Source organism: Balearica regulorum, chromosome 4, assembly GCF_011004875.1.
Source record: "Balearica regulorum gibbericeps isolate bBalReg1 chromosome 4, bBalReg1.pri, whole genome shotgun sequence".
Taxonomy (NCBI): Eukaryota; Metazoa; Chordata; class Aves; order Gruiformes; family Gruidae; genus Balearica; species Balearica regulorum.
Window position 1 is genome coordinate 70,343,897 of NC_046187.1, and position 25,388 is coordinate 70,369,284.

At 38.7% G+C, this 25,388-nt stretch overlaps 1 protein-coding gene across 11 annotated transcripts in view; it reads right to left on the bottom strand.

Moving 5' to 3' along the window:
- The window catches only part of ABLIM2 (actin binding LIM protein family member 2), a 341,805-nt gene that overhangs the window by 25,169 nt on the left and 291,248 nt on the right, over window positions 1-25,388 (bottom strand). For 2 of the 11 annotated variants that reach the window (XM_075752575.1, XM_075752576.1), the window contains exons 9-15: window positions 23,149-23,226; window positions 18,372-18,518; window positions 15,441-15,473; window positions 12,625-12,745; window positions 10,780-10,878; window positions 5,279-5,380; window positions 3,969-4,022 (exon numbers count right to left, since the gene is read on the bottom strand). In XM_075752575.1, the coding sequence (XP_075608690.1) occupies window positions 3,969-4,022; window positions 5,279-5,380; window positions 10,780-10,878; window positions 12,625-12,745; window positions 15,441-15,473; window positions 18,372-18,518; window positions 23,149-23,226 (634 nt within the window). The remainder of the gene's footprint in view (window positions 1-3,968; window positions 4,023-5,278; window positions 5,381-10,779; window positions 10,879-12,624; window positions 12,746-15,440; window positions 15,474-18,371; window positions 18,519-23,148; window positions 23,227-25,388) is intronic. The other 9 variants (XM_075752574.1, XM_075752577.1, XM_075752579.1 and 6 more) reach the window with 6 other exon arrangements.

The window sequence follows — 25,388 nt, forward strand, 5'->3', positions numbered from 1 at the left end:
GAGGAGGGGAGGAGATCAAGTTGCACCGTGAAAGTGCTGTAACACCCCCAGCTAGCTGGGAACAACTCTGCCCTCTTCGGTTCCCCTGCCCGCATGTTTGCAGAGGATCTGTCCTGCATCTAAACCACCCGGGCAAAAGGCCACCACCGTTAGCATCACAGTGCTATTCTGTCTCATTTTCTGGTGCTATCACACAGCTCACATCCAGACCTTAACTGGGTTTTTTTGAGGATGTGATACTTAAAATATGAAAATTGCAGTAAGGAAAAAAATCTATGGGTTAGAGGTAAAAAATCTGTAACTGTAGAGGTTTTTGGTTTTTGGTTTTTTTCCTTCTCAATTTAATGTGGCAAAACAAAGCTAGATCATAAAATAAAAACAGCATTATGAAAAAGTTCAAAGTTTTTACAGTTAGCTAATAGCATCCTGACGAGGGCATTTTCCCAGATGGCAAGTTGCTTCTTTGTAAAAGAAATATCCATGTATGACAGATGAAGCATAAAGTCTCTACATTGCAAGAAGGACTTAAATCTGGTTGACTGATATTTTGGGAGCATACCCTGAATCACCAGTCAATAAGTCGTTCCAGGTTATATGTATGGATCTTGCGGTCACTAAATCAGAAATCCATGTAGAGAATCTGATGCATTTTGGGAAATTGTTTTTGCTTCATGATGTTGATGTTTTCACAGGGAAAAAACAAGTTTAATCCAAAGTGTTATTCAGAGATTTCAAATGTTCCATGGGATCTTGAGAGCATCTGACTTCAAAATAGTTGAACACCGAGGTTTTATACAGAGAAGCAGAGGAGTACGACAAAAAACCAAGGGGGGCCATGAAGGCCTGCTGCTCCCAAGTTCCTGGGAGTGCTTTTAAAACACGTGGCTGGCAGATAAATCCAAGTGGCCTGAATTTCATCAGTACTGAGCATTGAGTTCACTGATAAAAGGGACACTTGGTTCTGCTGTGAACCCCAATGCGAACTGCATGTCTCACATGGATCAGTGCTAATATTGCTGAAGAGCAAACCGCTTAATTTTCTTTTTTTAAATGTGAACTATGTTCAAGTATTTTTGAAACATGAACACACACAAAAGAACAACCACACAAGCTCCCACACTCTTCACTTTCCAGCCCCAGCTTTCAGCCTGATCTCGCATACATCCCATTTTTCCACCACCTTTGTTTCATTCGAAGTTGGGTGTTTATAATAGAAACACAGAAGCTGTAGCTACAGAAAATCTGTTGGGCACTGCTGTAACTGAAACCTTTCAAAGCTAAATGTTTCGGAAGGGGTTCTTGCACTTTTTTGTTTTAAAGAACATTTTTGTGCTTGTTTGTTCAAACTTGGTCTCTTCAACAAAGGAATGTTCTCTGGCTCCTTTTCAGCATGTTCAGTGTCCTGTTAGCTTGAGGAGGCGAATCATCAGTTGCGCATGTCTTCACGCTTTAGCCAGGAGTTCTTCCAGAATAAAAGGTAAATTTTATTTATTTATTTTTATTTTAATTGGAAGGAAAGTTCATTGATTTTTTTGGTTTTTGAGTTGGAGTAAATTGTGTTTTGCTCTTCAGTAGAAAAACAATGAGCATGTATTTTCAACACAACCTTTCAGAACATCTATAATCTATAAAAGAAAGTTTAAAACATATATCCTTGTTAACCTATAGAGATTGCTGACTCGATAATTTAATTCTCCGCTTACTCCAGTGATTACAAAAAACAACTCCGTAGAGCAGTGCAAAATTGACATAAACCAGACTTCGACTGCATATCTGATGGACGGAAAGTTGATATAAAAATGCCTGGCCTGGAACACAAAAAAGCTGCTGCTTACAATCCTCTTCGCAAATAAAAATTATCTATAAAATAAAATGACACAGCCAGGATAGAGGACATCGGAGCCATATCATCAGCTTGCGTAAATCAGTGAAGCTATGCTGATTTACACCAGATGATCGTAACTCTGCGTTTGTTCATGGTCTTTCTGTAATATTCAACTTTTTCCTTTGACAGTAGCTTTTTTTGCTCAGTCTGAGTAGTTGCCTCAAATATATCTGAAGACAAGAAGAAATAGGAGAGCTTGGGCAGACTATAAGTTTGGCAGATTACATTAATTCAAGCACTAAATCAAACAGATACTATCTTTTTGCCTTAAGGGTAACATTAGTTTGTCCAAGATTACGATATTGGGAGCAGAAAACGTCTTATCAAAGACTGACACCTAAAGTGCACTGAAACGTCAGTAAGTCTGACTTTGCTCAAAACCATACCCAGAAGAAGCAGAGGTTATCTTAATCTGGATGATTTGAACGTACAGTTACTTTAGCACAAAGCACCAGTTATTGTGAAGGCGCATAGGCTGACTCACTCAGTTGGGAGACATCAGTTGACAATTTTCTTTCTCCTATTACTGTATCAGATCCAAACTAGAACTTCATCCAAAACAGAAATAACTGTTGTTTTTCCGTGAAAGATAGTAAAAAATGATAACTACATAAAAGCATCATTTCTGAAACTATGTTAATTGGGTATTTTAAAATCAGTTAAAGCTCCCTGTTACCACCAAAGAAAAATATGTAAAATGTATTTCCCTTGTTCTGACCATGAAACCAGTGATGTATCTGCAGTTCCCTGACCTTTCACTCAGGGAAAGTTATCAGCTAAAGCCAAAGTATGGGAGAACAGACAACACGGAGCTTTCTGACTCTTACATACAACAAGGGACGTCACCTCTGTGTGGACAGTGCTGCCGAAGGAATAGGATGAGAGGAGCTGCTCCAACAGAGACACTGCTCACAGGCACAGACTGGACCTTCCCTTGCCATCAAGAGTGACATAGCTTCGCTCTCCCATCTGCATTCCCAGAGAGACAAGCTTTCATCCCCAACGTGCCTTAGCTACTGCTCACAGAGTGATAAACATCTCTCATGTTTATTTATTCTCTTATTCATTCCCAAGAAGGGGAGTAATCATGATTGTAATACAATTTTTGGTTTGGGGAACATTATATTACGTATTTCATTTTTACTTTTTGTCCTTTGCTTCTGAGGACAGGAGTACCCCAGTCATGACTCTTAATCAGATGTGTACTTCTGCACTTTTCAGGTACCCTATTGCAGCAGAATCCATACATACTTGATTCAAAGATTAATAATGGAAATCAGTTTAGAAGAATGAATTCTGTATTCCTAAGCTTGTATCATAAACCAAGATCATTGACGGACATCACTGAGAACACAGTAGGAATTGACACCAACATGGAAATTGCATTGATGTTAATCAGTGAAATATACAGTAAAAATAATAATAGAAAAATGCAGACTTTATATATCTATTTTTTATATTTACTAGAGCCTTAAGTCAGATCCTCAGTGGTATAAAAGGTCACATATTTCTTTATGTTGTTTAGAAACTCAGACAGCAATTTTGTTGCTGGGTTTACCAAAGTTTTACCAATCGTATCTTGCCAATGTTATCAGCTACTGAATTTGTTCCTTACTGCCATGGTGTGATCACATTTGTTCCCGATATTTTACATCTTGAAGAACTTGCAGATGAAAAGTAGATATTTCATACACGTCACTTATCAATGAATGTTTTTTTCCCCAGCAATGTACAAGTCAGAATTATTTACAAAAAGTAGATACCACAAAGCATTGTCTGAAAATAGAAGAGCAACCTTCTACATTTACATGTTTTATATCATTCCATCAATAAGAAAACTGCTCAGAATTACCAAGACAAATCAAAAATATCATTATCCTGGTTTTAGAGAACTTACTGAATCCCTGGATATCATCTTACACAAAATGCTATTAAGTGCTCATGTTACTTTTTTCCCTTTTCTATTTGAAATTATGGGGACATAATGAAATGCAAAGACTACAACAAACTCATTCAGAAGTCAATATGTATTTCTTTACAAAGATATGTAGAGAAAACTGCAGCAGAGAAAAGCAGACTGTACCATGCTGTTTGTAGATAGGAGGTTTCCGATAGATGTTATCTTTTACGCCAGTGTCTGAGGGAGACGAAAGAGAAAGGAAAGAATAAAAGAGTAAGCAAGCAGTTCAGACCATGCTGCTCGTCTTTTCTCAACATCACTAAAAATGCAAACATTTCAGCAAAGACTATGCATTTATTCAGTGGTTTGCATTCACTATTATCATAAGAGAATGAAGCCTTCCCCATCATCTTTATATATTTAAAACACTGGCTATACCTACCTACGCAGCATAATCCCCCCTAAGTCTCTCAGAATGCTTTAAGACACCTTGAATGGCATCCATTTGCTGAAATGTAGGTGGTTACATCTGCACTACCAATGTATACTTCATTGACAACAAAGAGGAACTGGCTACACTTGTCACTACTTAAAACAAAATCCATATACAGGTACAACAGACTACTATAATAGTCACACTTGAAAAGGGACTTTCTCCATTAATTATGAAGAAGGTGTACATGTTCAGATATAGATGTTTACACTGGAAGTGCCCAATATAGGAAATTCTATAGTTTGTCTGTATTTTGAATTGTATAGCTAATTTGGCCTTCCAGGGATTTTTTTTAAAGCCCCAGAGCTACAATCCAGGGTTCCCATATCATGTTGTACAGACAACAGATTTACTTAGTACTACAGCCCTGAGCAGATACAATTCCTAATTACGGTGTGTTTCAAAAATGTTAACTCCAGAAGCTAAACATAAATAAACAAACGATTCCACTGAGTAGGTAGACGTGCTTAGCAGTCAAAAAGCTAAACAGTGTGGACATAAATTTAATGTGCTTGTTGACTGAATGTGAACTTGAAAAGAGTATAGTACATATGCAGACACAACCATAGTGAGCTTCCCAGAGGTCTGAAGTCTTCCAGCTATTTTTAGTCTATGTTAATATGACTCTCTAATTCAGAGAATAGATGTATAAGGAAAAAAAACAAAACCAAAATCCCCTTTAGCCTTCCCTCCTGCACACAAGTTCAAGAGACCTATGCAGCCATGGCACTATAAATAATTGTATCTTTGCAGGCTTAATAACATTTGTCACTGTGTGCCTCGTCTAATGCATTTTTTTAATATACTTAAGCACACAGGTCTCTAACTCCTTTACTTCTGAAACCAAGTTTAACAGTTAACAGATTTTCACTTATCAGACATTTTCTTCTCTTGCAGTTTGAAGTTCACAAATTAATGCAAAAAAAAAAATTACATAATTCAGAAGAGAATAAACAGGTGCTGGCAATTGAAGATCAAAAGCTAAGCAGTGAATGCCTACCTGGAATATGGAAATGCCTAGGAGCCTGCTGATAGACAGAAGGTGAAGATTTGCTGTCTGAGTACATGGATAAGCTTGGAGTGCTCCGACCACTTTCACTGCCTCCAAGGGGAAGAGCAAAGAAAGCAGATAAAAGAAAAAATGGAAAGCAAAGTAGAGTATTTCAAGCATGAAAGCTTGTTCAGAATGACTTGTTAATCCAACAGTTTTAAATATACAGCTTTTGTAAAACCCATTATTTTTCAGTGCAGTGTATTGGCTCAGTCTCCAAACATCTCATCAATAATGAATATCTGATAGATAATATCAGATTAAACTGCCCCGCTTGGAAACAAAAGCTTCTCTTTTAACAACACTTTAATGAAGAAAATAAAAGGATAAGAACATCCAGAGTCTTGCAATGTGTTTTGCATTGCCTTAACTGAATAATCTATCAATCAAGTTTTTGAAAAGTTTAATGCTATGGCTCACAGCCTACCCCTGAAACCAGTAATGAAATAATTCAGTAGTGTTTAAACTATTTCAAAGCAGGACTAGACCAAAAAAAAAAAAAAGTTATGGTTAAGTCAAATATTCCTGCATGTATCAGTGACAAAAAACAGATGTTGAACTTTGGTTCTTAATTGCAAACTTTTCCCACAGGTAACATGCCACAGCATTTTATATTTACACAAACAAGGTTGGATTATCAAGTCATGAATCTATAATGCCATAGTCATTTCACCCAATTTCAAAATATAGATAGGATTGATCCATATTCATTTTTCCACTTGTTTTGTCAAATGCTCATTAGGTGCCATTCATTTCCTCACAACTAATTTCCCCGAAAGCACACTCTATGGCATTATAGTGCTGCTTGGCAAACAAAAAAGTAAAGCTCTACTTTTTTGGGACTTGTAAAATCCAATTAATTTACAGCACTGTTAAGCAACTGGAAGCCAAACATGACATTTAATCTAACATAAAATGGTTGTTAATTCACTGTTATTATTTTAGTGTGGATGGAGCACAAATTTAATGGCTAGCAACGATGAAATTATAGCAGGTTTTTTTGGGGGTAAAGAAAGTGCAGCAGCTCAGAACACTAGATCTGTCACTGAGTTCTGCCTTCAGGGAGGGGAAGTTTTATAACCATAAAGCTACTAGATTCCCATAACTGTCTAGGCCATGCCCATAGAGGTGGTCTCTGCTGAGCCCTTGCCTCTGTTGACAAGCAGTGGACACATGGTCATCGGTCTGTCACCAAAGCCAGCCTTGACACGCACCACTGAAGCCAACCGGGTAGTGCCGCTGAGTTCAACGGGAGCAGAAGCAGACCAGACGAGGTCAGAAGAGCGTGCATGTGCATCTCATAATGATACACTAACGCATCTGTTCTAAATTCTGTGTCTGTTATTTTTGCAGTTGGTGCAAAATTAAAACTCTAAAAATATTCAGCCATTACCACCATGTACTCATTTCTCGTTGAAAAAATGTAAGCAGAGCAGTTGAGAAATTGAAATTACAACTGCACATGCCGTTAGACTATGGTCCTTCCAAAACGTAAGGGAAGAATTATGGCATTACTAAAAATCTGGTGCATCACTACCAGCTTGTGGTCAAGTTGTCCTCAGACGAGGAACCAGACGGGTATTCAGTTTCTTGATTCCCGCTTTGCTCTTGGAAGGAAAGAAGTGGTGACAGGTTTTCACTGCACATTTATTAATTCCCTTTTTCTCTGCTGCTTGCTGCCCAGATGCTTGGCCATCCCTACTAAATGGAAGAAGCCTCAATGTCACTCCAACTTTGAACACAAATAGCAGTGGTAGACACTTATTTAAGTAAGGTCCTTTACAATTCCAATAACCTTAAAAATCTTCATCCCAAAGTGATGTTACTATTGGAATTTTTTAATTTAAAAAGAAAAAGAAAAGTTTTCAGTTTATTAATTCCTCATTTACTTAAAATTAGCACAGTATTAAAAAGCCATATTCATATATAACTTGGATAAATAATTACTTCATTGAGTAGTGACTCCAAGGGGCTGGCATTGTACACGCGTAGAGTTATTCTTCAGGGATGGAGTAGGGTGTCAGCAGGGAATCAGGAGGAAGCATTGATTAAGAGGAATAAACTTGTAAGGAAACAGGATGTAAGCACAAGTACCAGGGGACAACAAATCCACAAACTGCTCGATGCAAGGATCACCTGGGTGGAGCAGTTTGCAAAGCCATCACCTCTAACTTGCTCGAAAGGGAAGAATTAAGGATGAAATGAGGGAAAAGGTTCTTCCTGCAGCCCACTCGTACAAGCTGATGCACATTTAAATTATATTTATAACTCTGTCACCGATTTGGACGAACACAGAAGAGCAGCTGTATTTCACATTTTGCATGTAGAAAGTTCACATGTAGGAACTCCAGACAGTCATTTAATCTAACCTATAAGAATCCCTAAAGTGAGACTTTGCCAGAATTTGTCTCTTTCAAGGTTTGCCTGGTATACATTGAAGAAAAACTTCAAATAAGATCTCAGAGAAAATAAAACTACCAGAGAGAGTGATTTTTCAAACTTTTGGTTTTGTCTTCTGCCACAAGCAGCTGCAGGCTGTGATCTGCTCTACTGGTCAGTGCAGAGCAAAAAAAAACCAGAATCATGAACTCTTCCCTGGATTTTGTTTAACTTGGAAAGAATCTGGAAAAGTTTACTTTGAACTTGAGTATCAACCACAGAAACTTCCTTGTGTCTTTTGGCTGCTGACAGGGTAGGCTGCTCTTCTAACCTCGTGTGTGTGAAGTCAACTGACCAGAGCTCAGACCATGCTCCCTTTTAAAGGGATTGTCAGGAAAAGTATCATATTGTTTATACCTCCTCCTAGTCAGCTTTTATCTTATCTGGGAGGATGGGGAATTTGATAACAAATTACAGTAAGAGCTGTCTTAAGTTTGGGATTGAACAACAAACAGATACCACTGGTGTAAGGAGGAAGATGTCAGAGCCTGCTCCTGAAACTGGATCCTTTAATATCTCTGCACATGGTGCATTAAGCTAGACAAAGTGTTTTGAAGTTTGATGACTAATTCTTTTCAAGCTTTCAAAGCCAAATAACCGGGCTTTGAAAGCTGTGCTCCTGCACTAGAAAGGCAAGATACTTTCCACCACATTTTAAGTAAGCATTTTTGCCGCAGGGCTCAGCACAGCCTGCACGCTCACCAACTCCATCACCTCAAGAGGAAGAGTTACACCAAGTGTAGGTGCTTGGAATATCACACCCTTTGATTTGCAAGGGCATGAACTGCGAAGCTTTCTTGAAGTGAGGCTGTCACAGGATTTATTTTGAAGACAAAAATCCTTAAAAGAGCACAACCAAATAATTTGTCTGCATGATAAAGAATAGCTCATCCTATTACACTTCATGGGAGCTAGACTACAGCATACTAAAGAAAGAACAGGAACTCAGTAATCATATTTTTCGCTGGAAAAATGATGAACCATGTTAATTCTCAAGATGAATATGATGCAAACTCAGTGAAGTCAAAAAGAAGATTCTTCCTCTATTAATTTCCCTAGGGGAGTAACATTTCTGTCTCCTGGAAGCTTAAAGAAATATTTTTTATGATGGAGTGCTGGTTTTACAAAGATTACTTCTATTGTTATTAACCAGTGTATTATTTTTGGATTTAATAAAAAATTCTTAAATGATTTAACTTTTTTAAAACTGAAGTGGCAACATTAACCTTAGTCTGGATACAAAGCAACTATTTCTACAATCCTACTCTTCCCACACTAACCACTTCGATAAGAAAAAAATAGCACACTGACGCCCTCAAAAGGCTTCTCAAGATAAGGAAAAAAAACAGTCTGCAATTCAGAGAAAAGAATTCGGAGAAGCTGACGAGGATGGGGGCAAATCTTCTGACTCCTTTTGGATTGAGACATTAACTCTTGTGTAAAACAGTGGATAATCTATATAACCTCGGCAGGGCTCAGGATTACCTATATATGAAAATTATAAACAGGCTCGCCTGCCTCACAGGAGCGCAGTGAGGCCACTGGAAGCTACTGCCTGCAAAATATTTTAGCTCCTTGATAAAAAGTGCTACAGAATTGCAAAATATTATAATTTTGATCACACTACTAGTAATTGTTTGGGCACAAGGAGCTGCCACTTGAGGTTTTCATCCTCCAAACAGCACCGCTAAGTAATTGCTGCTGCCCTGAGCAACAGCAGGTAGCACTGAACAGAAACTCATTTTAACAGGAGTGCTGCTAAGCAACTGCAGGCGGGCTTTCGAATAACAGCTTTCCATACAGTGAAATCGTGCACTGCAGCACACTGAAAAGGTTTTTCTTACTCAGTACATCAGGTTGGATAATGCTGTCCAAATTTGGAGGACGGATCAAGACAGTGCTCAAGCAGTGCCTCAGGGAATACAAGAATGTGTGCCGGCCTTCCAAGATATGCGTGTCCTCCAAAATTTTCTCTTGGGGATCACATTTGGAAGACCTGAGCCTGATTCTGTTCCTGCTTACCAGTGAAATTCAGCTGACTTTGGACAGAACTGTTTCTGGAGTCATTAGGGCTCACTGAAGATACATTTGTGATTTTTCCCAAGGCAATGAGTGCCTGCTACTCATTTGAGTTTGTATGTCAGACCTGTTTGTAAGTCTGGTTCCTGCTGAGGGTCGCTTCCTTTTCTGTAATGGTTACGACAGCAAGGAAAACAGTTTTGCTTTATTAAATCAAACAGTACATGAGAGTCAAGGAACAGGCACTGAAAATGTTTGGCATTCATCATTCATGTCTCCTCCCCACTTGTATTGTTGCTAGAGAGGACAGACTCAGGGGGAGAGACATGTGGTACCTGAATGCCGCCTTTCTGACATTTAACTAGCTAGCTAAAAAACTAGCCTTTGCCTCAAAAGTTCTTGGCATTTCTCATTACTGTCTCACATCCGCAACATGGAGGTCATTAAAAGTTAATATCCACTGCAGAAAAATGTAATGGAGATACTCAGATACTTTGTTTTATCGCGTTATTTGCTAATCAGTGCAGGTGTATTGATTCACCCAGCTTATCTGGCATAATTTTTAGTAATGCTACAAATAATATAACGAATCCCTAGATGTAGGTTACGAAGTTAGATAACTGATCATCCAATGTTGGATCCAACATATAAGCTTGTTATAATATTTATGTAGTGTCACCAAAATAGGGTAAGCACTGTATTTTAGAACAAATAGACTTTTAACTTATTTCCTTCCCTCACTTTGATTACAAAATCTAATTCCTTCCCTCCACCCCTTTGAAAAACACTTAACACTCACTGAAAAAAAGCAAAAATAAAACAACCCATACCCACTCAGTTCTTAAAACTTACACAGTACATCAAGAAAGCACTTGCACAAAATTAAGACAAATTTTATCCAAGTGGAAGCCATGCTTGCACAGACATAAAAGTGAAACACATCTGAATAAGTCTACAGTACCACAGCACGGTTTTGCATTCCTGGACCTTACCTTTGAAGAAAGGGATGTAATGATGTCTGAATGTAGATGTAGGGCTTGGGTGTTGGGGCAGGGAGATGCAGCTACTGGTACCAAGACTCTGAGTACCAGCTGGGGGCAACAGAGAGTAAGTGAAAATAAACTATTTAGTTCACTTACTGAAAGCCACAGATTACAATGCCATCCTTTTTTTCAGGAACATTTTCCTCCTGATGCTTAGAAAACATATAGTTTACATTTAAGACTCCATCTTTCTCCGGTTATTGCTAAAACCCTCACAGTGGCCATACTATGCGATCGGCCAAGGGACACGGGCTTTCCGCAGGCAGAAAGAGTATCATGTAAAACGCTGATAATGTAACGCATCAGAAAATATTCCAGAAAAGGCACCACAAAAAGCATAGCTGCACTCGGGGGAAAATCTGCATATTCAAAAGCTGCAAGAGGGAATGATATATGCTCATAATGGATCTAATGAAATGAAATGGGGAGAGCCTTGTCTCTGCTGAGAACTGTGCTATGAGTGGGTCCAGTTCTCACTGCCGTCGGTGCACACTGGTAGGATTTAGTTCACAACGCACCAGGGCACTCAAGTGCATGGCTAATTTAAGCATTTGAAGAAACATCCTGAAGTTATTTGAGCTCTGAAAGTTAGACATGTGATTACACACTGTGAAAAACATTCTCAGAAGTCATCTTTGTTTGCTTTGTTGTAATAATGTCCCAGATAACATATTTTGGAGGACTAGTAGCAATTATTAGAAGTGGCAATTATGATGACTATCTTCTAAATTTTCAATGAAGCTGTAAAACATTTGAATAAATTTGGAATTTCTTTCATCTTTCTTCCTTGCTTTAACAGTGTGCAGCTAAGCTTAAGCATGACACAGCTGCCAGACCTTCAGTGGAGACTAATCTTTCTTCTCTTTAACAGATCTTTGACACTCAATCTCATTTCCACTTCATCAAAGACTTTATGTAGTACAAATATTCAGTTCCTGTAAAAATTGTGTTACCCATAATATTTTCATTTCCACTGGAAAGATTAAGAACTCCCAATTTTCCAAACTAGTTTATGTACTAATTATAATGTATCCCCAATTAAATTAAAAGACACCAAGAAAATAATACAAATGTTCTGTGTTTTCCACCCAAATGATGGAGTGGAGAAAAAATGGAATTAATTTTGAACAATTTAGTTGAATATTTCTAAGGATAAATCTCTGTACAATGCCCAAATACAAATGGGTCTTTGTATGGGGCCCCCATGCAAAGATCAAAAGGGGGTGATCCCTCCTCTCTGTGCAACAAGAACACCAACACAGCTGTCACTACAGCCCAAAGCTGCAATAAACATTGCTGTAAGCTTCTCAACTAAAGCAACCTTGCCTTCAAAATCCAGTCATTAGAACCACTAGTCACTCCTCCAGCTCTTGCACTGTGGAGAGGAGACACGGACCATAACCCTGCGGTACAAGAAGGGATACGAAGTTGTCCGACAACCCTCTTGGCTTTGTGTGCATTCACTGCTACCACGCCACACTGTGAAAGAGCTGTGGACTGAATGTGTAGCTTCAGGCAGGATGGGATCAGAATTAAGTCCTCTGAACTGTTCTATCTTCTGTTTACAGATACATAAAGTCAATCTTTTTAGATGCCTGTTTTCATTTTCTTAGGTGCTCATTCCTGAAGCACTTGTTGCCTTTCTCCCCATGGGACCCTCTCTTCAGAGTAAATAAAACGCTTCAATGAACTGCTACTCCACCTTAAATCCCTGCCTGCTGGAGTCTACCCTACTTACAACATAAGATAAAGTAGTGGAAAAATCTAGAGAATAAATGCCTGCTTTTCAATTACCTGGTCTGCTGTAGTGCTGAGGAGAATGGGAGGTTGGAGTGTAGCGACCATAGCCCAGCGAGCCAGCAGAGCTAGGACTTGACGTCCTGTACTGCTTGAAAGATCTGTCATCCTGGTCACCCTGAGAAGAACAGAGGAAATATATGTCATTAGGGAAGAGAAGTCACTTCAGAAACAGGCAGAATTTGCCATTTTGCATGTTTCTGTGCCACGTAGATGGAAGTTGATGCTGTCGTAACACTCCATGCAATCCCACGAAATGAGGTGGCTTTCAGCTGTAAGCACCTCCGCCGCCATATGACCAAAGGAGCTCTGCCAGGTATCAGAGAACAGTCATGTTCCCAGGAAAGTCAGCACATACACGAATTTAAAATGACAATATCATCTGAACAGCACGTAACACTGTAGAAGTGTTGTTTCAGGACAGTGTAATTCCCTGAACATACATGGGTGGGTGAAAGATGAGATCCGGCTAGCATGATAGTACTATGGTCACTTTGTACCCATACGAATGGTTGCGTAATAGTTGCAGGCAACACAAAAATCAGCATTTGTTGGCTTCATTACATCACAGAAGCAACTGTGTCTGCTGTATAAATTGCCCAGCGTACCATATTACAACATGGTCATTACTAGCTAGGTGACCGATAAAAATGCTCCGATATTGCATGAGCATTAATACTGCAGCATTGTGCAAAGCAAGTCATACAACCCATTTCCCACTAAAACCTTGGCTTCAACCACTTAAAACCACGTACACCCATTCCAAACCCCTCACTCTCGATAGCTAGCTGTTACAATTGCAATTTGCATGTAGTGTCTTAACAGTAAAAACATTACTGACTTAGATGTGGAAATAATTTTTTGTAAACTAGCTATAAAAGCAAATTCAGATTTCTTGTTTCCTTTAAGACAAACTAGAATTGGCTTGAGTTAACTTCAAATTAGGACAAATCAATGTTCAAATTAGAATAAATCCTCCTGTTCCCTTATGGAAAGTCATACTCCAAAAAATGCTTACTCTCTCCTATTCCAATAGGGGTGAGTGAAGACAGACTATACCATAGCAGGTGTTAGTCATGTGTCATGAATCCTGGGACATCTTCAGACATCTGTATGACTCCCACTAGATCATTCATCATTTAAACACACAAGAGATCCTACTTAGCCCCATCATCATCTTCCAGATTCCTATCAGGACAACTTAATTATATCTATCCATTCATCGTTAGATGAATACAGTTTTCCATTTGGCTTCTCTGGGATTATCCTTGACTTTGTGGAGACATACAATGTTCTCTTATCATCACTTTTTCTCCTCTGGCTCAAGTGTGCCCTGTTCCTTCCACCTCACTCCAGACTGCATTTTCAAAAATAGAAAATCTGTTTTGTTTAGTAGTAAGTAGCATTATTGCTTTAATATCCATTTCAGAAGAAATTATAGAAAAAAAGGGAGAACAACCAATGCCTTCCCAAGCATGCAGTGTTCTGTAGGCATTCTGCTACCAACCCCTCTACGCCCAGTTCAAGAGGTTTCCCTCCCAAAGTAGCTACAATATTTAACACTCATTTTAATCCTTGTGAAGAGAGTTACAAGCAGTATAGCAATATCTAGAAAGTCTCACAATGATATTTAAATCCCATATGGTGCTAGCTAATGGTCTACTATGTGTCCAATTGTGTGATACAGTGAAATTTTCCTCTAATAAGAATTCCTGCAACAAAACTGGTGACGAGTCTTCAAATGATGATGCCTGAGCACCTGATCATAGACTCTCTACAGGCAGCAAGCATGGCAAAGCTATATTACCTGGAGAAGTCATATAACATGAACCACGGCACCACCAACCTCTATACCAGTGTCACTTCTGGAATTTAATAGTATGACTGTTTGCTAACTGATAGCTAATTTAAAGGAAATTATTATGATCCTCCAAAACACTGAGATTTCATATTGATTATTTCAGACCTTACCTTTTGGATACTTTGTGTCTCTGTAAAGAACAGTCAATCAAGTTCATGAAATCCAATATTAAATAAAATACATTTTTATTTTTAAACTATCAATGAAATTATATCTCTATTGGTTAACTTCTCTGTTTAACCAATGCTTATGGTGACAGTTGGTGATTTACAATCCTTAGTGAAAATTCACAATTCTCCACTATTACCAAAATTTTGCAATACAGTTATCTTAACATAAAATTGGGATAATGGAGAAATTAGCCAGGCCTGTGATATGTAATTGAGTTACTATCTGGGAAGCTGTGTGAAATGCTTTCACTGCTTCCAAGGTGATGTATCTTGAAACAATGACTGGCTTTGATCAGTAATGTACATCAAAATACACAGACCTAGAAGTTCAGATATGTGCAAATGATTTAAGAGTATGTCTGCACAAATAGTATAAATAGTTTAACTATTTGTGGAATAAAAAAAAATAAAAAGGAAAAAAAGAAGAGAAAGTTATGCCAAGCATTATTTCAACTCACATTGGCAGCTTTAAATGTAAACATAAATCATATTTCCCACAGTAATTTATTTAGTAGAGCTTGAAGAAGTGACCACAATACAACCTTTATTTTGGAAAGCAGAAACATGGATGACAGCGGAGATAGATGCATACAGATGACAATCCAGAAGCAGAGCACGTATTCAACACAAGTAACACTGGGAAAAACATAAATTATAAAACCCCATGCACTGTAGAGGCAGGAGGCAAACCCCACATTTCAGACGCTGCTGGTTATCAATATGACCAGGTTTATGCATGACAAAAGGGGTCAGAAGAGGAGAACAAAGGCATTGGGGATTACCTCAGTAGGTGTTGGAGAGAGCAACTGAGGTGACTGCAAACAGCAACACACAACAAATTAGTGATACAAGTTCATGCATGATGTTACTTGTGAGAAGAACTACTCTTAAATTATCAATATCCATGTATAACACATGATACAGTTAGGAAAAACACCTGTCAATTAAGTTAGGGCAATTTTTCTTTTTATTTAAAATAAATACATATGGAATAAGATATAAATAATTCCATACAAAGCTTTTGTTGATTTCTTCACTACAAAATCCTGGAGTCTGGTGAGGCCAGTCCCATACTGCAGAGAGTGCTGCTAGTAGGGAAACTCCCATTTAAAGCAACTGCCTGAAACTAGACACAAGCCCTAGTTAAAGCTGCACTGAAGCAACTCCAAAATCTGGAACAGAACTTTGTTGCTCAGAGCCGGCTGTTTTAAGGGAAAGAAAAATATCTGTACTATTTAATTTTTAATTTAACATCATGTAATTTGACAGTTTGTTGTTCACTCATTTTCCTTTCAAAATTAAACACTACGTTTGGTTAATTGAACAAATCGACTCGAACTATTGCAGCTGCAGGTAGTAGCCAGGATGCTGAAATTTGGAAGACAGGATTTTTTTTTTCCCCCCGGCAATATCAAGCACATAAATATTTGGAGTGCCATGAAAATGTGCATGTTGGATTGGAAGCCATTGCCATTAGTCCTGTTTTTTTCTTTTTTAAGACGTCCCTGAGTTCTCGCTGTCACGAATGCCTACATCAGCACAGCCCTGCCTGAGACAGCATTAAGCTCGTGGTGCAAACACTGGGGAAAGAGCAGACGTGGCCTGAAACTCAGCGCCCGCTGTAAGAGACACCCATCTGCAAAGGCAGAAAACTGGCTGGTCCGTGTTAAGGCTGGTGTCGTAATGGTAATTGTTACGTACTACACCTAGCTTACAGCTTACTTAAATATATCCGCGTGCCAGCAACTGCAGCTGCAGGAGACGCCCATTCCTGGGCCCACATGGGTTTTTGGAAGCAAGCAAGCAAATAGAGGTTTTCCAGGCAGTTTCTGGGCGGCTGCTTCTGGGTGAACCAAGGTGTTTCCTCCAGCCCCAAGGTAAAAAGTCCTCTTTCATGATGTGGTCCCTTTTATCTCCTGTTAAAGTACATAGTTTCCGAAAATGGCAATGACTGCAGTTGTCCCAATAAACCCCTCCTGTCGCAGGCTAACCACTGAGCTACCCACTAAAAGAAGGTGACAGCAGCAATACCTTCTTTGCTGTGGTTTGGGTTTGGTTTCTTTTCTTTGGTTAGTTTTTTTTTTAGAGCTCAACTGCAACTACCTTCTAAGCCACTGCTGAAAATTACAATGCTGATGTTCCCAGAGGTGACAGCTACTGGGTCCCAGCAAAGGCCAGAGGGCTGCCACCAAGATGGGCAGTTTCAGGGCACCACTGGACAGTTGTCCTGTCTGTGGGATCTCCAGCCTTCAAGTGATGGCACAGGGTCAGATCACGCCAGGGGTCCAGAAGAAACCTCAGCCCCAGCACAGCCACACGGACACTTGCTCTGGCAAAGGAGAGGAGCAGCAGCAAGTGGCCAAGGAGATGCTGAGGACAGGCAGGGGGAAACTCCCTCCTGCAGCAGCGCAGATTTATGCTGGGTATGATGGTTTTATAACTGTCACCTCGGAGTGGGTGCAATGAGTAAGTCCTCACAGGAACCGGGCGGAAGGTTGTTCAGTCTACGTACCTCTGCCAAGTCTAGATGTCACCTCTGCTAAGTCTAGATGTTAACAGGCAGTTGAGGGGGGCTGCAAACATTCTCAGCACCCACAAATTTTGACGTAGAAAGGAAACGTCTATACTCCATAAGTTCAGGGCTAGCAAGCAGCTTTCAGTTTTGTCAATTCAGAAACCTAAATACCATTTAAACCCTTTTTCCAGATACAATCTTAATTCTTATAGCATGCACTATAATAGAGCTACTGTGTACAGAGAGGGTTTGGAAGAGAGTCTGCAAGATCTAATATATGTGCTGCACTCGACCTGACAGCACTACTGAGACTTCAGTAGTAGATTAAGTGTAAAAGGTGTGATAGCAAGACTGGGGCTATTATAAACACTATGGCTATTATTTATAGTATTTATTTCTACCCATTCACTTACACCTATAGAGAACAAGACTTCCATTCTAGACCATATATATCTTGATGATATACCTAGTATATATAAGAGGATTGATTTGTAAAAAAGTATCTAAAATTCTAAAAGAAATCAGAAATTCAAACAAAAGGTAGATACAGTTATGGAAGAAAAGCTAACTTGCATGACAGGTGTTATATACAAATATGCTTCACAAAAAAACAGAATTAGTATTAGTAAGAGTATGTTAAATTAGATTTCATTAGCACAAACTGTGTAATATTAGCTCTGCATATGAATAGTTTGAAATGCATGCGTCACATGAGGATGAACTTTAGTAAGGGACAGTTGAAAGAAATTTGTACATAGGAAAGTGATAATATTGTTGTGTTACCAAAATACCATGGTACACTTTAAAAAAAAAAACAAAACATGAAAGACATTTGGCTTCGCTTCTGATTTTTGCATTATCATTAGTAATGGCTCCTGTTTCCTACCGCATGCATGTAGAATTCCTCTCACAGAAAATGTATTTTAATTACATGTCATCTGTTTAAAAAATGATCACAGAAAGCAATTCTTTAATTTCCACAAACTAAAAAGTGAAATGAACATCTTGCTTGTTTTTTGGAAGGCTAAAATGCCTTGTGAATGAATGGATGACATGACTTAATTAACTGAAATTATAAAAGTTAGTGTGTGGGTTTTTTTAAAAATTATACATGTGTTTAAGAGTGTTCAGCAACATGTTTAATGATGCACATAAAATCTCAAATTCAAAGTAAAAAAAAATACCCATATTTCAGTACCTCCCCGTAACTATGCCTGTCATCTGAAGAGTAACTGATATATGGAGAATAGGAGATCATATCTGGGCGGTCAATGTTATAGATGGCTTTATTTTTAGGAAGAGCAGCCAAATCCCTGTAGTCAAGAATTTCATCTCCAAGCTTTGCCTAAGAAAAGGAGGAAAGAAGGCAGTGAGAATAAGAAAGAATATGATCAGGATGCAATCAGAAAAGGACAGAGAAGTGTAGGTAGAAAAGTCATCATAATAAAGCACTTTTTCTGTTTGTGCACATTTAAATCTCATATTTACTACACAATCCTAAATATTACTGCTGTTTTCTTTTTTACATACTGGTGCTTTCTACTTTTCTTCGTCACTCACATTTGGCTAATAGGACTAGCATAGCATCATTCCAGTCCCCTTGGTTATATCCCACTTACGGCTAGCTGCAGAGAGAGACACGGGGGACACACACTGTAGTCTTTTTCAGGCAAAACACCCTTCATTTTAAAGTGGTTTCGGTGTGCAGGGTTCCCCTGCCATAAGCAGTAGTGAATAATCAAGTATGTATTTCCAACATATACTCTCCAGATGCTGAAAAACATTGGTCAGGTCTTTAATTTTTCCCACTCAGCCGTGTCCCACAGCTTCACCTCCTTTCCTGACTATGTTGAAGTCGCCCTTAATTACTGGTCACAAACCAGCAGATGATGGATTTGCACCATGGTGGATTAGCTGGAAGATCACAGATGCCACTTAAGGAAAGTTCAAACCCTTTCATGAGACACACAGCCAACAGAGGGAAAGGGCTGTGTTGCTCCCTGTTCTCCTCTTACTACGCTTATTGCAAAAGTATAATTACCAAAATGCCACATTTGCACAGATTATCCTTAGGATAATGGTAACTTGCACCAAAACTGTACCCAGTACATACTGTCTTGTAGATAGAACCACAAGCTGGCCACACTGAGGCTGGAGAAACGGGCAGTGTAATTGTCTCATTCCCAGTTCAGGCTTTGCAGAATGATAAGCTCCTTCTTGGCAACAAAATGATGAGTGGATTTTGCTATTCTCTGAAAATCTCAGTATGATCAGCTGTAAAACTGTAGTAATGTTTTCCACATGCAAAAATATGAAAGTATCCAGGATTTATGTGTGCAGTGATTATATTTTTTCTTAGTATGAGCTAAGAAAAGTTCAACGGATTTTCCAGGGAAGTTTTCTATTAGGAAAATTTAGTGTGACAACTTTCAGTTATTCCTTCTTCTAAAACAATGTATGAATTTGTGCAAGTGAAAGCAACACAGGAAGGAGAAAGATTCCTCTTAACTAAGAAAATGGAACAAAGCCATCATAACCATCACATATTCTCATCCTCAAAACTAATGAAAAAATGTGTTTTAATCAAATATGTGATTCTTCAGCTATCTACAGATCTCACCTTCCTTGCAGCTACTTTAAGAAGCTACAGAGCAATGAAATAGCCCCTTAATCAAAATAAATCCCTTCCTACTGAGAAGCCAGTGGCAAGGTCTGATGCAGGGACAGGTCATGCAAAAATAAGGAGTCTGTCCACCAGGTCTGTTCCAGGAAGACTTTGGGCAGCATTGTACCTAGAAGGAAGACCAAGGAGCATATGATAATTTCTTTTTTGAGGTATCCAGGGTTGTGGAGATTATTCAAGTGAACCCAAAAAGTTCAGAATTGGGAATATTTAAATGTGAACTAATGATAATTTTAGCCCCTAGCTCTCCATGTAGAAGTGCAACTTGAGAACCTCCCACTAGACTTCAGAACTGTCAGGAGTAAAACTTATCTAGTTACGTAATTCTTTTCAGTTTAAATATCAAAATGTAGGCAAATTTGGATGAAAAAATGCCTTAGAGATACAGTTGCTTTCCAAACATTCAATTCTACAAACATTCAGCCTACATTGGGTTTTATTTTATTTGTTTCACCTACTATCAAATACATGAATGGAATTCAAATATGCTAGGGGAAGCTCAAATTACAGCTAAGAGACTTTAAGCCACTTCTTCAATAATCTGGTATTTTGGATTCTGTTAAAACCATGCTCTGAGTTTAGAGTATCTATTTCATTTGGAATATGCAATTTTACAATTGTATAATTGCAAATACAATCTTGTATAAAAATATAATGTGATTTCTATTCCTAGTATGAGAACGTACAACACAGCTATGTAACCTAACGTAAACCTTCCAGATAGATACATCTTTGCAGAGAGCTCCTAATTCCCTCTTCATAAAAATTAGCTAAGTATAAAGAAAGGCTTTTATTTAAGCCCTATTTAATGGCATTAATTTAGAAATGGACCGATTTTTAAGTGGTATTTAAGGACTCTGAGGGGATGTCTGCACTGGGTAAATTTCAGTCTAGATATAATCCAGCCATCACTAAAGTTAAGAAAAGATGCCCATTAACTTCAAAAGGCATTGGTCTATGGCCTCTCTCAGTGCAAGAAGACACCAAAGTCTGGTATCAACAGAGGAAAAAAAGAAGTACGGCTTTAGTAAAGGGTCTGCATGAACCACATTCAGGTTTAGTCAAAACATACTTTCTTCATCTTTCCCTAGCTGTCCACTCAACCACGACCCAGGAACATATCTCCCGTGAGATGGCGTGTTGCTCAGAATGATTGTGTTGCTCTGACTGATGCCTTTGAAAGTATGAGCACCACAAATTCACTGTTCCAAAGCTTTAACCATTTGCTCTAAATTCTCTTTTGTCCAACACAATACTTCACAGACCTCACCAGTTGTTAAGGTACAATTTCACTATTGGTTTTAATGATCTGAATCCATGCTACTGCTACTGTCCTGTGTGTGCCGTCCCACTCTGCTCTGCCTTCTACATTAGTGTTAGAGACATGTAGATGGCTGGGTCTTCCTTTTTCCTCTTTGGTTGGCTGGAGGTTTTCCCGGGGTTATTTTTTTAGCTGAATTTGGTCTCAGATCTGACTGATCATACCTCTGTATCCACTAGCACTAGCACCAAAGAGGAGACAGGAAGACATGGCTGGAGAGGGACAGGGCCACATGTGGGTGGGACCTTCATTTCAGTGGCAGCATGAATTTACATTTGGTAAAACCAGTCACAAAAGCACCCAAGAAAAATCTTGAGCATGTCTGGATGTCATAACATTCCCATAATAGAAAACAGATGCAAAAGATAGCCAAAGAATCATTTTGGTAATATAGAAGTCCAGCAACATGTTTTTAATTCTTTTTACTTTCCTGTTCGTGAAAGCCAAAATAGGATTTAATCAACCTCACAGCTTTGACAATTAAGCAGTCAGAGATGAGACAGATATAGCAAGAACTTGCATGCCTCTGGGGAATCTTTTTTCCTAATTGACTCATACTTGCTAGAGAACTTTATTCTTTCACAGTCCCAGCTGCCTCTAAAGTATATTACAGTAACAAACATTAGACTTGTGTACTGATTTGATATCTTTTGAAAAAAAAAAACAGAAAAAGAGAATGGAAGTTTGTCCTTGACTTTTAACAGCCTGTGAACCATATTTAAAGCTGTAATCACAAACATCAAGAAAAACGGTATCATCCAACAGTTAGATAAATGTCACTAAAAACATATAAATCTTAGAAAAATGCTCATGCTTATAAAAACAACAAAGTGGTGCATGTCTGGGGAGATAGAGACTATGTGGCCAAAGAAAGTGCTTACATGACAACAGGTTGCTAGCACAATGAACTGTCTTCACAGGAGTTGAGGCAACGACATTTTTTTTACTAGGAATATACCACTGGTACCCACCAGCATGGAGCTCTACTGGAAGAACTCCGAAACAGCGATGAGCATTTACATAAGGGGCAGACTTCTAGTCCAATCTTACTCAGATAAAGGGTATATTGCATTCAAAATGAATTTTTCCTTGAAGAAAAAAGACGAGTTTGGCTCCAAGGCACTCTTTTGCTCATCTCAATGTAGCAGATAAAAGCCCTTAATCTTTGTATAACCATCTCCCCGGCAGTCAATTGCATCTCCAGCAATTTCCTCTGCATCTGGTCTTATCCGATGAGAACGACCTGCCTACCTGAGGGATACCTGGACAGGACAAAGAATAGCCTTGGGAATACTGAAGCTCTCCAAGAGATGTGTGTATGGAACATGCCACACTTTTTTACCTATTGGTGGTAGCCTTGAGAATTTGGCCATGAACATTAGCTACAGCAATTATGACAAGCAAGGTATTATAACCCGGTATTGAAAAAAATACCCAGCATAAGCTTTTATCATACTTGTTATTTTAAAGTCTCTCTATCAGTTTTCCAGAGCTAGCACTTCTTAGACCATAAACACATCAAAGGTCCTCTGAGGTTAGGGACTGGTATTCACCACAGCCCGAGTCCTGCAATCTCACGCATGAGTGTTTCCATAAGCAATCAGATGCAGGCTCAAGAGCTCAATTTAGACAAGTTGTGTTCAAATCTAAGCTTGTAATCTACACTGTTTACTTAAACTTTTCTTTTTTAGAAAGCACTGTGGTATTTTGCATGCTTTGGTATAAGCCAGCTCTAGTGGTAATGTTAAGTGCTATAAATACACCACAAAAAATAACAGGAAACTGCCAGAATTCTGTTATGGTAAATACAGTACTCAAACATTTTAAACGTGAGAAAGTAAATCCCGTTTTAGAGGAATCGCCAACAGCAGTGGTTTGGAGACACTAGCTTTCCACAGAACGTGCTACACTGTAGGAGGAAGCACAAGGTCTTCCCCATCCCCGGAACAAATTGCACCACGAAATACTCACATAGATCACTCGGCTTGGGGAACCTGATGTACTTGAAGCAGGTACAGAAATAATACTCTCAGATGAAGTCCTTGTTTCCTATGGTAGGAGAAGTGAAAACAGGTAAGAAATAGAGAAGAGGGAGAGAAAATGTAACTGTTACTTCAAAAAGTCTGTGCAAGACATTTAATTTAATTTAACCTTTACCACTCAAAAATGGCATATTACAGCAAGCTCAAAACATACAGGCATACCAAAGACCTGAAAATAAAAGAACACCTTTAGTCAATCAAATTGACCTTTGGAAATGCAAAAATTATTTTACATATGACTTTCTTTTCCCCTCCCTTCAGAATGAAACAGCCCGGAGCACTTCTGGGCTGCCAGGACCACTTTCTGGCACTACCAGGGACAGGTCAAGTTACTGCAGCTCTCAGTCTGGGGTCATGAGATGATATGGTGGCAATATTTGTCTCTAAGGTTATACCACCAAACCAATCTACATTGATTCTGGAACATGCTACCGTGTCATTCACTCATAGCAAATGGCACGACATGCTGCAGAGCATCCTGAATCAGACACCCAATAGGTTAGCTCTCCCCTCTCTGATTGTACTACTACCAGATTAATTTTAATATTCAACTGGTTTTGCTCTGTTTTCAATCATTCTGGCATTCAGAGTGACAGACCTTTATTGCTTTCTTTTTGGTAGATTCCTCTATGATGAAAAATATAATTACTTTCAAATAACAAAGGGTTGTGAGACACAATGATATTAACCATAAGCAAACAGACCTGACATTCATAATTGAAGTTTAAACAAATCTTACTATGAAATCCATGGTTTTATACCCTCTTTTATCCAGATATGTTAATTAAACATAAAATATTTCTTCCCATCTATGGAAAAAACTGTCCCTGATTGCAAAAAGCACTTATTTTTCCATGCGCTCAGAATGACCATCATTTACTGTCTCACAAAGGCTGACACTTCTCACTTGGAGGTTACAATTGCTCAAACCCTTAAAAGGATTTTAGCATTATTAAGCTGGCACATCAAGGTGGCATCCTTTCTACTATTCCAGTCTTCACTTGAAGTATCTGCTACCTGTTAGAAGCAATATGTGAATATATCTGTATTATACTGTGTCAGCAGAGCAATCAAATGCAATGATCACAACTATCCTTCCACTGACCTTCTTTAGCCCAAATAGTCCTATGGATTTCCCTAAGACTGTATGTGGAGATACTTATCCATATAAAAAAGATCCAGTTTAATTGTTTTGGCATGTCTGACCGAGATTTTGGAATTTTCTTTGTCTCATTTTCAGTTGTCTCACACTGAGGCTCTGGACAAGCTCAGAGGGTCTGAGGGGACAAGCCAAACACCAGCACTGAAATAGAGTATTCTCTGAGAAATACTTGTGGCTGCCATTGAGATGATCATTCAACATGGACAGCGTAAGCGTATTCCTCTTCTGCACGCTGAAAGCACATGGCAATTTTCCAGAACTTGTGAGATGACATGAAAGTGTCATCAATGCAGTGATGTGACGTGCAAACCATACTTCTTCTTCAGGATGCCTCTACAGGAGGTCCAATGTGACAGAGAGAAAAAAACTCTGAAGAAAATTGCACTGTTTTAATGTTTTAAACCCTGTTAAAGTCAAATGACAGTTTTGGATTAACCTCAGAACTCCTAGATAAAGCTTCAGAGGTTCTTTCTATGTCATGTGCATCAGTGGAGTGTGTTTTAAGATCACACAGTGTAGCATGATCTTAAAATACATAATATACCTGGCTGAATGTATTTAATAACCCTTAATAAATTCCTGGTATTCTTTCAGTGGCTTTCCTCAATTTAGAGGCATCTTGTTTTTAAGAACTACAATTCATTAAAATTTCTAACTTTTGCAATCAAAGTGTCGTCTCATCTTTCTAAGGTACTTCTGCAGATTGGTTCCGTGCTTCCTTATGCTATTCAGCCACTCCCACAAATTGTCCCATTTCTCCTCCTGGTGATTAAACCCTGCTCATTCCACATCTCACACATGCTCTTTATTCTCTGCATGATCCATTACCCCTTTTAGCATCCCCAGCCCATGCCTGCTGCACATCATCTAGCTATTGCAATAAAACCTCACATCTCAGTTGACTCCATTGCTTCTGTTCAGTTCTTTTCTCTGTACTACGCATTTTTATTCCCCCTCCACCTACCTCTTTTTCATTTATGCCTTTTGATAATCTTTATTCTTTCTCT